Source organism: Hipposideros armiger, unplaced genomic scaffold, assembly GCF_001890085.2.
Source record: "Hipposideros armiger isolate ML-2016 unplaced genomic scaffold, ASM189008v1 scaffold_131, whole genome shotgun sequence".
NCBI classification, from domain to species: domain Eukaryota; kingdom Metazoa; phylum Chordata; class Mammalia; order Chiroptera; family Hipposideridae; genus Hipposideros; species Hipposideros armiger.
Window position 1 is genome coordinate 2,433,185 of NW_017731481.1, and position 12,621 is coordinate 2,445,805.

The 12,621-nt window shown below is 35.6% G+C and overlaps 1 protein-coding gene across 2 annotated transcripts in view; it reads left to right on the forward strand.

Annotated features, from left to right (window-relative positions):
• Nucleotides 1–12,621, forward strand: part of FNTA (farnesyltransferase, CAAX box, subunit alpha) — a 20,329-nt gene that overhangs the window by 4,390 nt on the left and 3,318 nt on the right. Inside the window, exons 3-7 of one of the 2 annotated variants that reach the window (XM_019649287.1) lie at nucleotides 2,079–2,193; nucleotides 3,383–3,487; nucleotides 6,054–6,180; nucleotides 8,036–8,184; nucleotides 11,559–11,621. In XM_019649287.1, the coding sequence (XP_019504832.1) occupies nucleotides 2,079–2,193; nucleotides 3,383–3,487; nucleotides 6,054–6,180; nucleotides 8,036–8,184; nucleotides 11,559–11,621 (559 nt within the window). The remainder of the gene's footprint in view (nucleotides 1–2,078; nucleotides 2,194–3,382; nucleotides 3,488–6,053; nucleotides 6,181–8,035; nucleotides 8,185–11,558; nucleotides 11,622–12,621) is intronic. The other variant, XM_019649288.1, reaches the window with a different exon arrangement.

Below are 12,621 nucleotides of genomic sequence, written 5' to 3' on the forward strand. Positions count from 1 at the left end.
CCAGAAGCTGGCGACTGATCTGCCTCGCCAGGGAAGAGCGCAATGATGGTGCCAACTTGGGCCAGTGAAGCAGCGTCCTCCACAACTAGATTGAAAAACAAAATGACAGCAACTTATCTGTTCCCCTTCCCCCAATTCCCCAGCACTGTTCCCATCCCCCCAATTACCCAATAAAAATCTTTAAAAAAAAAAAAATGCAAAACTTCCACACTGTGAGAGATGTTATATATGAAGATATAATACACTGGAAGAAATAAAAATACCTGTAAAGAGACCTGAACCTCATTAGTGATCAGAGACATGAAAACCACAGTTTTTTCAGATTTATAAGGTACCTATAACAAAGATGTTGGAGAAACTGATACATACAATCATACATTTCTCTTGGGGTTAAAAATCATTTAATAAGACCATTTTTTGCAGGGTAAAAAAAATCAACATCTTCAATTCTTAAATATACTGGGGGTGCCAAAAAAATGTATACACATTTTAAGAGATGTTATCTATGTATTATTTTTCTAAGTTTAGTTATAGTAGCAATGTGTAGTACAATGTTCTCTCAAAAGATGGCGTTAATCAAATGAATGCCAACGTCACCATGCGACAGGCAAGACAGTCAAAGAAAATGGTGGAAGCACAGTTGTTGTTCGAGGAGCTCAAGACCATTTTGGAGTGGTATTGGAAATTCAAGAACTTTGTGGAAGTGCAATGACAGTGAAGGTGTGAGTATGTAACAGAACTTCCAACACGCCTAACAATTGCACACATTCGTGATAAGGTTGAGACGCATGGTACTATGAGTGGTGTGCACAAGGGAAGATCCAGGAGGCCTCACATAGCAAGTCCTGCCTCTTCTGCTATGCTGATGGAACAGTTTACACGCTCACCACAGACGTAAACCAAGCAATGTGCACATGAGACAGGAGTTAGCAGAACAAGCACACGATGCATTCTTAGAACAGCAAAAAAAAGGTTTTTCCTTCCTTAAAATGCATACATGTTTTTTTGGCACCCTTTGTATATCATGATTAGAAACCACAAAGGAAAATATAGAGAAATATGACCTACTGATCAAAAAATTGATAGGTATATCAAAATTTAAAATTTACACAACAGAAGACACCATGAACAAATTAAAAGGCAAGTAGCGGTATGGGAAAACATAATACCATACAAAACAGAGGATTGATATTTAGAACTTTATGAGGAATTCTTCCTACAAAAGGTTAAGGAAACAAACTAATTTTATAAGGAATTCCTACAAAAGGTTAAGGAAGCAAACTAACTGAAAAATGGACCAAGGGTATGAACTGGCAGTTCACAGAAGAGAAAATTCGATTGGCCATTAAATAGGGGGGAAATCTATTATTATGAATCAAAGATATGCAAAGTAGAATGGGAATGCCATTTTCTACCCAAGAGTTAAATGGCAAAGATTAAAACTATATCAGGTATTAGGATATATATATTTTAGATACATAAATTTTAGATGGTAGTTTTCATATGTTTAGCCATTTTGGAAAGCAGAATGTAAAACTGGAAAATACCCATACAACCTTGAAGTGTTGCTTCTATGATACGTTCTGGGTTCACTCTGGCATATGGCATCAGACAATATGTACTAGGAGGTTAAGAGCACAAACTTCAAGATCCAAACCACCTGGTTCAAATTCTATCTTCACCATTTTATTGGCTTTCTAACCTTGGACACGTTATTTAATATTTAACCTCTCTGTACCTCTTGTTTCCTCCTCTACATCCCTGTTTTGGACAATGGGTAAATAAAATATCACTGTCATACAATTGAATACTATATAACCATTAAGAGGATCTAGATCTGTTACAACGTGGACAGTTCTCACAAACAATGTTGAGTGAAAAAAGACAAGTTTTAGAAACTTTGTGGCTGTGACACTGAAGTGTTATTAGGGTGGCATTCACACAGTCATTTGACTTTGTTTTGCTTATTCTAAGTAATGCAATAAAATGTCCTTCCTTGAAGATACAAAATTTTACATTATAATGCTAGTTTTAAACAAGAAACACCGTCCTAATGCACTTTTGTGCTCTGTTTCCAGTTAGAGATGTTTATGATTATTTCCGGGCCGTTTTGCAGCGTGATGAAAGAAGTGAACGAGCTTTTAAACTAACCAGAGATGCTATTGAGTTAAATGCAGCCAATTATACAGTATGGTAAGTAATACACATTATTAATATTCCCTATTTAAATGTCTCATGTTTTAGTTTGGATGGCTTTTCTTTTTCTTAACTGGACTTTAATTTTTATCAGAATAATAATTTATATATGAGTTCAGAAGTCAGAGACTCGATGAAAAATAGCAACCTCTGCCCCATTCCTTCTCACTCCCAGAATCCCACTCCCCAGAGGCAGTAACTCTTAGCTGTTTTTTTTCTTGAATTAAAGTGTAACTTTTTTTTCATTTTAGACATTGCTCCTTCTATGGAAGATACAGAGTTCATTCTCCGCTACACTTGTTTTATTTATTATTAACATTTTTGTGGTGGTTTTAAAAGTGATAATGTTTGTAATGGAATTAATTTATTATATAAACAATTATCTAAATGAACAAGCTGTACCATACAGGGAAAGAGAGGCCTTTGATTCTCATGTAATAGAACACAGTATTACCTGGAAATAATCATTAGTTGGTTGTCTTGTCTTCTATCTCACATTTGCCTTTCACTATATTTACTTCAAAATGCTTGATTCTTAGGGAAAATAGTACGGAGATTCTTCAAAAACTTAAATAGAGCTACCATGCAATCCAGCAATTCCACTTCTTGGTATTTATCCAAAGAAAACAAAAACACTAATTTGAAAAGACATATGCATCCCTATGTTCATTGCAGCATTACTAGCAATAGCCTAGATATGGAAGCAACCTGGATATCCATCAATAGGTGAATGGATAAAGATGTGGTGTATAGAATAGAATATTATTCAGCAATAAAAAATTGAAATTTTGCCATTTGTGACAACATGGATGTACCTAGAGGGTATTATGCTAAGTGAAATAAGTCAGAGAAAGACAGATACTGCATCATCTTACTTATATGTGGAATCTAAAAAAAACCAAAATAAATGAATAAACAAAACAGAAACAGACCCGTGTGTCTAGAGAACAAACTGATGGTTGACAAAGGGGAGGGGTTCGGGTAAAGGGAATTAAAAAAAAAAATTTGTTTTTAAATGCTTGATTCTTACAATCACCAGATAGTCATATAAGTTTAGACAACCACACACACACACACACACACACACACACACACGTCTAATTATGTTGTTGTAGCTTTATTTGACACAGTGGTTAGGCAATTCATGTGGAGTAATGAGACTTTGAATGCTTGATACTCAATGTAGGCATTTTCGAAGAGTTCTCTTAAAGTCACTTCAAAAGGATCTACATGAGGAAATGAACTACATCACTGCAATAATAGAAGAACAGCCCAAAAACTACCAAGTTTGGTAAGATGAAAATAAGAAGGAAACATGTCACTATGTTAATAGTACCTGTCAGTGCATGATGAGAATATAGGGAATTATTTGTTTCTTTATAATTTTATTGCTTTGGATTGGAGCTAATGTTACCTGTCTGATAGGGTTGTTAGGAGGATTAAATGAAATAAATTTATGTTTAGTACTTAAAATGGTGCCTGACCCATAGTTAACACTCAAATGTTTGGTACTGTTATTTAAAATTTTGACATTAGCATGTAATACTGCTAGTGTCAGAAAGAATTTTGAGTAAAGCAAATCTGAAAAAAAATGTTTTCAGTGTATCATAAAAATGACTTTTTGTATTTGATCTTTTATTCTTTTATTCAAAGTTTTTAGATTGATGCTGAAGATACAAAGATGAACCAGACACAGTCTAATAGGGGAAGCAAATAATAAAACCAGTCATTTACAGTGCAGTGTGAAAAGCATAATGGTAGAGTTTTTCACAGCATATTTATTCTAGAAATTAGGCCCCTAAATTAACATAGACAAGAATGTGGATAATTATTTAAGGGTGGAGCAGAACACAATGGAAAAAAGAAACGTTATGGAGCAAGAGGACAGAGAAATAAAGAGTCTGAACAGCACCCAGGATATAGTGAGCACCCCATGAATGGAAGCTACTGTGGCTGCTGTTCTTGTGATAGAGGAAGGGGAGGAGGAGGTGGTATTGTAGTGGTGGTGGAGGCGGTGATGTTGGTGTCATGGTGGTGATGGTGTCGTGGTGGTGGTGTCGTGGTGGAGGCGGTGACGGTGGTGTAGTGGTGATCGTGGTGGTGGTAGAGGAAGAGGAGGACATGGTGGTGGTGAAGGTAGTAAAGTAGAAACGACATGGTGTACCATCAAGAGCTGTCTCCACTTTCCACCGACTGCCTTCTCATAATGCAGGAGTTACCACCGTTTTATTTTTTTCCAATATAATGACTGACACACATACGACTCTATTTTCATGTCTGAGATTTAAGGATGACTTTTGAGAGGAAAGACTTGAGGCATATTATTCTGGGGAAAGGCATGAAAGAAAGAGCTCAATGGAATATAGTTCCATGTGATTCGGTATGTTTGGGGGGTCATGGGATAAGACCATAAAGGGCCTTATGAAAATTGATAGGGGGTGTGGATTTGACCTTAATGGCGGTGTAGAGCTACTGACAAGTTTTAATTAAGGAAGTAACATGATTGGGTTTGTGTCTTAGAAGGTTTGTCCTGACAGAGGGGTGGTACCTAAATGGAATAGGTTCACAGTCCTGGTAGGCCATTGCAATGGTATAGGTTAGTGAGAGTGTGGTGGGGTGGGAAAGATGAGGATAAATATAAGAAAGGTTTTGGAGACAGAAGCAACAGAATTTGAAGTTTAAATGACTAGAGGACCGACAGGATGATATCTATATATTTGGCTTGACCTCTGTGTGAATGGTGGTATCACCATCTTGGGGTATTTGGGAGACAAAGCAGCACATTTCTAGGAAAGAAGGATGGATTTAGTATTGGACAAATGGAGTTTAATGTGCTTATGGAAAACCTGTGTAAAACTGTCTAGTACATGGTTGTAAATGCTTATCTGGAGTTGAAGTCATAGCTGTGAAGAAGGGTGCCTAGAGAGAATTAGAGCAGAAGGTTGAGGATGGAACACTGGTGAGCATCATTATGTAAGAGGCAGAAAAGTTTTCCAGGATGACCAAGAAAGGAAACCAGAAGTTAGCATTGTCACAGAAACCCAAGAGAACAGATGACAATATCAACTACTGCTGAGAGGCCAAGGAAAGTAAGGACTAAAAGATGACCAGTGGATTTGTTAATTAGGTAGATATTACTGAGTGACCTTGGCATGAGCAGTCTTCCCACAATGTGTGAGGAGGAAAGTGGTAGGAAGAGGAAAGAAACCACATAGTGGGTTGAATCATAAATGGGAGATGAGGCTTGGCTGTTGAGAAAAGAAGACATAGCAAGTAGATAGCGAGGGGTATGTATTTTGGTTTTTCCAAGGTGGAAAACTTCTCTTTAGACAAACTTGTAACATGTCATAGCTACTTGCGAGAGTAGAAGTGAATTCAATTCTGTCCACACACTGGTGGAACAAGCAATTGCTTGTATGATGACACTTGGACTTAATGACAACTGACAGACTATTTATAACCAGAGGAGCTTCTATACTTATAAAATGGTATTATGTTTTCTATAGTCTCATTATGCCATCTAGGAATGTTTCAGAATTCTTTGACAGAATTTTGTGGTTGTCAGAAGATTACTGTACTTCAGATTTATGTTGAGATAAACCTCCTCTCTAAGCTGTAAACTATTTGGTTTCATTTTACACACAAACCACTGTTTTATGTTTTTCAACTTACTTAGTGTTCTGAAATTTTTTCTCTTAGTGTTTCCTTTGTGTTACCTTTTGTCTCCAAGAGAGTCTTGAGAATTAGGGATAGATTTGTTTCTTAAGTGTCCCTCCACATCACCTAGCATAGCACATGCAGCTGATTCTTTACTTTTTGGGTGGATTAACACAAACCTCTCTCCCTTCTGGCTTTAGGCATCATAGGCGGGTATTAGTGGAATGGCTAAAAGATCCATCTCAAGAGCTTGAGTTTATTGCTGATATTCTTAATCAGGATGCAAAGAATTATCATGCCTGGCAACATCGACAGTGGGTTATTCAGGTATTGCCTTGCTTATTACAGTGCTTTTCAGATTTTTATTTTTAACTCAAATAATTACAATTACTATTAAATTGTAAGTATACTTCTGAACTGAAACAGACATACAGATCATTACAATACATATATAGTTATTAATAATTATTAACATAATTAAAACCTGACATCCTTCATGTTAGTTAACCTTTATTATCTCTTGAGATATGTTGGTGAGTAGCTTCGTATTAAAGAAGAATAATAGTAACTTCTTAATATTTTTTAGATCAAATTTGCATCACATATTTGTTAGTAAATTGAATAGAAAAAGTAGTAATTTTTTAATAACAGGTGTGTTATTAACATGGGTATAGAACACTAAGGTTTTTGCATACATAAACTTTGGAATATGATTTTACAGTAATTATTATATATTTTATTTCTACCCACTTGTTAAAATTCTATACTAAATCCTGAATAGAAGAGAATAGCTAAAACTCCTACTCTGGACATTTATTTACTCTAGCAAACAATTCAAGTGTTGTTTCCTTTGAATTTTTTCCAGTGATTGCTACTTTCTGCACTATTCATTATACCAAAAGTATTTCACCATTTTTTTTACTTAAAATTTTAAACTTTTCTAAAATTGATTAAAGGGATACATTTTCTAAAGGTATTCAGTATTCTTACGTTTCATGAAATTCTACTTTTTTACTATTACAAATAAGAAATATAACTCCAGTAGCTTTTTCATAGTTAATGTCCCCAACTTCTGCAGCATTTATAAGTTTTGATCATTCTCCTCTTTTTTTCAAATTGCTCCTCCCCATAATTTTTTTTTTTTAAAGGTTTTATTGGGGAATCGGGGGAAGCGGAACAGACAAGCTGCTGATGCCTTGTTTTTCAGTCTAGTTGTGGAGGACGTTGCTTCACTGGCCCAAGCTGGCACCATCATTGCGCTCTTCCTTGGCGAGGCAGATCAGTTGCCCGCCTCTGGATGGCTGCTCACGGCAGCTGCTGGCCGCCTGCATTGGCTGCCGGCTACACATGGTAGTTTATGGCAGCCCACTGCAGCAGGGACTGCAGCCTATGCCGTCGCTGGCAACTCATGGCAGCCCAGCTCCAGGTCGAGCTGTTGCTCAGCATCTTAGCTGTAGAGGGCAGTGTCACTGGCCCTCATATGTGGGATCTGAACTGGGGCCTTTTGGTGTCCCAAGCCAATTCTTAACCATCGCGCCACTCGGCCAGCCCCTTTTTTTTTTTTACATTTTTTTTCTCCCCATAATTTTTTAATTAAACAGCTTTATAATGTAAAAAATTTGTCTAAATCTAATTGTGTATATTTCTCTGCATGTATTTTAATGTAATTTTGTCATATATGTGCATTTTGAATATTTTCCTTTTATTTAATGATATATTAATATAAAATTAATCAAATTAATATACAGTAGTTAATAATTTTCTTATTACTGAATTTGATTTTTTTCCTTCTAAATTTTTACCATAAACAGTGCATAAGCATTTAGTTAGATATGCTATATTTTGCTTTTGATTTAGTTCTTCGGAATAATTTTTGGGTCAAATAGTATAAACATGCTCTTGGTATCTAAATTATTCTGAAGAAGATGGTACTGAGTTACAGGCCACTTTGGCTGCTCTCTCTTCCTAGTGTTTTTCCTGCCTCATGACCATTCCCTTGTCTTTGGTTACATTCTTTCTCCTTCCATTTTCTTGACCTACAACTATCACTTTCCTCCAAATCTGAGCTAAGTCCCACATCTTCAGTTCAGCTTTCTTAGCTTTGCTGAAATTTATTTATTTTTGTTGTTTATAAATAATGGGACATTTCTAATTGGATAATTTATTATTTATTTTCTTTTAGGAATTTAAACTTTGGGATAATGAGCTGCAGTATGTAGACCAACTTCTTAAAGAGGACGTGAGAAATAACTCTGTCTGGAACCAAAGATACTTCGTAATTTCTAATACCACTGGCTACAATGATTGTGCTATATTGGAAAGAGAAGTCCAGTTAGTAATCTCCTTCACCATTCATTAAAAGAATATTTGTGTGTATACTATATCTCAGGCATTGGGGATACAGCAAAGGTCAAGACTGCCCTCAGTCTACCCTCATTGAACTAATAGGACAGAATACTTAGATGAAATCTATAGTGATATGTATACAAATAATATAGTATCCCTCTACTGTATAGTATCTTAACTTTCTTAAAATATTGTTGCAACTACAGATTGAAATTAGATTTCCTAATGTCTAGGAAGCTTGTTTCTCTCTTTCTCTCTCTCCCTCTCTCTCTTATTTTAAAACTATATCATTAAATTCTGTTGCATTGTAGATGATAGTCTCCAGCTGCCACATTACTCGAGTGTATGGTTTTTAACCAGATACTTCTGGTTGTAGGGGGCTGCCCTGTGCATTGTAAGATGTTTAGCAGCATTCCTGACCTTTATGCACACTCTCAAGACAGTCGCTGACTTAATGATGGTTCAACTTAAGATTTTTTTACTTTAGATGTTGTGAAAGCAATACACATTCAGTAGAAACTGGCTTGGCTAAAGTATGTTCTACAGGTTTGGTGTATTAAATGCATTTTCGACTTAAAGATGTTTTCAACTTACAATGGGGTTATTGGGACATCACCCCATTGTAAGTCAAGGAGCATCTATATATCAGTAGTAACTACCCCCACCCCAGTTGTGAGTTGTGACAAAAATGTTCCCAGACATTGCCAGATGTCCCCTGGGGGCATAATCGTCCCCAATTGAAAACTATTGGTCTAGCATACGTAAAGCTGTCATTTGAACATGTTTATTTTCATAGCCTCATGAGACCATACTCATAATTTTAATTATAAAAGTTATTTTAATAGCTCTTGGGAAGAGCTGATTTTTATGGCACATCTGCCTCTCATCTCCCGTGCCTTACTTCTGCTTGGATAAGGGCCACTAGCTCTTCTATTCTTCACATGGTCTTGTGATATAAATTTAAAAAAAAAACCAAAAAAAACCCCTACAATCCAGTGTCCTACACTAACTCTGTGCTCTGGGCTTCTCTCTGGAGCAGCCACGTACCCCTCCAGCACACCTGTGCTTTTTTTCTATTGCACTACTCTCCAAAGCTATACTGTCCAGTGTGGTAGTCACTAGCCACAGATAGCTCTTAAATGTAAATTAATTAAAATTCAATAAAAATTAAAAATTCCTCAGTTGCACTAGTCACATCTTAAGGGTTCAGTACCCCATGTGAATAGGACTACTATATTGGACAGCACAGATAAAGAACATTTCCATCATCATAGGAAATTCTATTGAATAGTATTGATGTAAAGAATAACTGAACTTACTGAAATAATTTTATTCTTAAGCAGACCTAAATACTGGGGCTTAACCATAGAAAACTCAGACTCATCTTTCAGTACTCTATTAACTATTTGTTTTTTCTTTTAGAGTTGGTATTCTGTAGTGAGGATTAGAAAAAAAGTGCTTTGAAGGAAAGCAAAGTTGTCATCCTTTAGAAAGTTCAGTAGCTTCCTTGCCAAAAGGTAGAATGCTTCAGGTTACCTTGAATGCTACCTTGAATTAACCCAATTAATAGTTAGGGATTTTAAAATATTACCTATTCCTTATTTACTATAGCTTACTATATTAGGAGTAATAAAGTATTTAAAAATTGAATATGAAGAGTTTGGAAAATGCAAACTTTTCTCATAGCCTTCAAAGGCAGATCGTTAGCTTTCTATTACTAAATCGAAACAGAAATAATCAGCCAAGAATCTAAGTTTTCTACCCTTAAGGTTTATTATACCCTTCAGATAGGTAAAATAAATATTTAAAATGCTAAGAATAACTATAGTTATCTAGAACTTCATTTCTTAATTTCTTTTAACTCTAAAAATTCAGATAGATATAGCTGATTATTTTCTGTATTTTTCCCCCTTTTATTATAAAAGGAATGTAGCTTAACTGTGGGGGGAATTGTACTGAATTATATAAAATAAAACCTCAAAATTCTCTATTCGCCCTCTTTTCATATCCCATTCTTTAGGGTAAGCTACAAGTAGTGTGAATCCTTCCAAGCCTTATAAATACATTTGCAAACATTATGCACAGTAGCCTAGGCAGTCATATTATACACACTGCTTTTTTCCACTTAATGTATCATGGCCATATTTCCATTGGAGTACATAATCTACTAGTACTATTAACAATAGTTACCATTTATCAAGCATTTACTGTATTCCAGGAATTCTTATTTAAGTCTCATAACAATACTGTGAGGTACCTGATGAAGAGCTTGAGATTCAGAGTAGTTCTGTAATGTGCCTAAGTGCACTAAATAATAACTGAAGGGGCTAGGATTAATGCGAGGCAGTCTGACATCACAGTCCATGTTTTAACCTTTAAAACAGATAATGCTTTAGTGCATGTATGTAAAAACACTTTTTTTCGGTATTGCCAAAATGAAATTAAGACTCTTCGACAAGAACCAGTTATGATCTGTAGGGACATGGTTTAACAAATAACTAAAACATTAGGTCATATAAAAGTAGTTGGAAAAAACCTCTTGATAATGTTGAATGAGTTTATTACTCTCTGTGAAAAAAAACCAAACTATTGTAGCATCACTGCAACAAAAGCAAGATTACTAAACTTTAGTCAGTGACTTATTTGAGCAAATATATAGTGAAGCAACGTTCTGTAACTTTCTTGGAGCTTGTTGTAATTGGATCTGAATTATATTTAATAATCTAGTTCAGGAGAAGAGAAAGGCAGGGAGTATTCATTTTGACTGGGAATCATATCCTAGTTTACTAGTAATCTTGTTTTGGAATATAAGGAATACACATTTGTGTTGGTTTCTTATTTTTAGTCTTTGTCTATATCATTTCCATGCTGTCTTTTTTTTTATTGTAGCTTCTAAGATTATATAGTTCTTTTTCAGTGACTAAGGATTTGTCAAGCATAAGTAGATCTTAGACTTTTCCCCCAAGATTGTTTTACCAATAAAAGGAAAATCTCCTTGTTTTAGATGATATTTCCTTTAGAGGGAAAGCCTAAATTAAAGAAGATCTCCCACATTAACTTATTTTTCGATTGTGTATTGAACCTTTTTCATATTAATTAAAATCCTTCCCCAGAATTAGATACAAATATACAGTAGGAAGGAACTATATAAATAAGAATTGACAACTGCAAAATGCAGGGATTCTCTAATTTAGATGTGACCTAGAGAAGTACCAAAGCCCACTAGAAGAAATAAGTGAAGGCACAGATCCTTCATGAAGGCACGCTGTGCTACAATCTTACTAAAACTGTTGTAAACTCTGCTCTTAAAAGTATAAACATATATATTTGTGTATAAAATACACATTTTTTTCTTACAGGTACACTCTGGAAATGATCAAACTAGTACCACATAATGAAAGCGCATGGAACTATTTGAAAGGGTAAGAGGTTGTTTTTGCTTGTTTTATAAAAAAACAACCTGTTAATATGACACATCATGGAATATGTTCCATAATCATATTCCAAAAAGATACTCAAGAATTTTCCATTTTTCTCTTAAGAGCTGAAGTGTAACAGTATTCACTTCTGTGTAAGAAGTGTAAGGTAACACCCACTTCTCTTCACCTTCCAAGCATATACCAGCACAGTCTTTAGAATAGACTGTGAGTAAACAACACAATTATAATTGTATTTATGAATCCCGTAGTCTTTATGTCAGAGAACGGAATACACACACTCAGTTTCTCTTCAGCTCAGAAACACAGTAAAGGCCAGGCAGACTATTTACAAGCAGGTTGCACAGATAGTTGCATAGCCAACCTTTCTGTTTTTCCTTCTAGAGCTCTCCTGTTACAAGTCTCACTCCTTAAATTAACAAGATTTCATTTGCCTGGCCACTGACATAACCAGGCTCCTTGAGGAACTTAGAGGTCTCCAGGGAATCTAGGCCCAGACAGCACAAAGTACGGAGCCCAGTCACATTGGGAAATGTGTCCAGGGTAGGGACTACAATATGTGGAGAGCTAAAAGGACAAGGAACCTTCTCAAGAAGAAACAAACATCTCTCCTGTATTTTTCCTTTGCTTTTTACTATTAAGAAAATAGTTTATTTTTTTTGCTCTAATTTTGTGTCTTGCAGTTTGAAATAAAAATGATCACTTTAAATTTCATTATTTTATTTTATTTATTATTATTTATATTTATTTTTTTGGCTGAGCCATCCTGCCACCTGTTTGCAGCTCAGCGACAGCTCAGCTTGGGCCGGGAATCAAACCAGCGACCCTGTTGCTCAGAGCTTGCACTCGTTTTTTTTTTTTTTTAAGATTTTTATTGGGGAATTGGGGGATGGGAACAGCGCTGAGGAATTGGGGGAAAGGGAAGAGACAAGTTGCTGTCCTTTTGTTCTTCAGTCTAGTTGTGGAGGATGTTTCACTGGCCCAA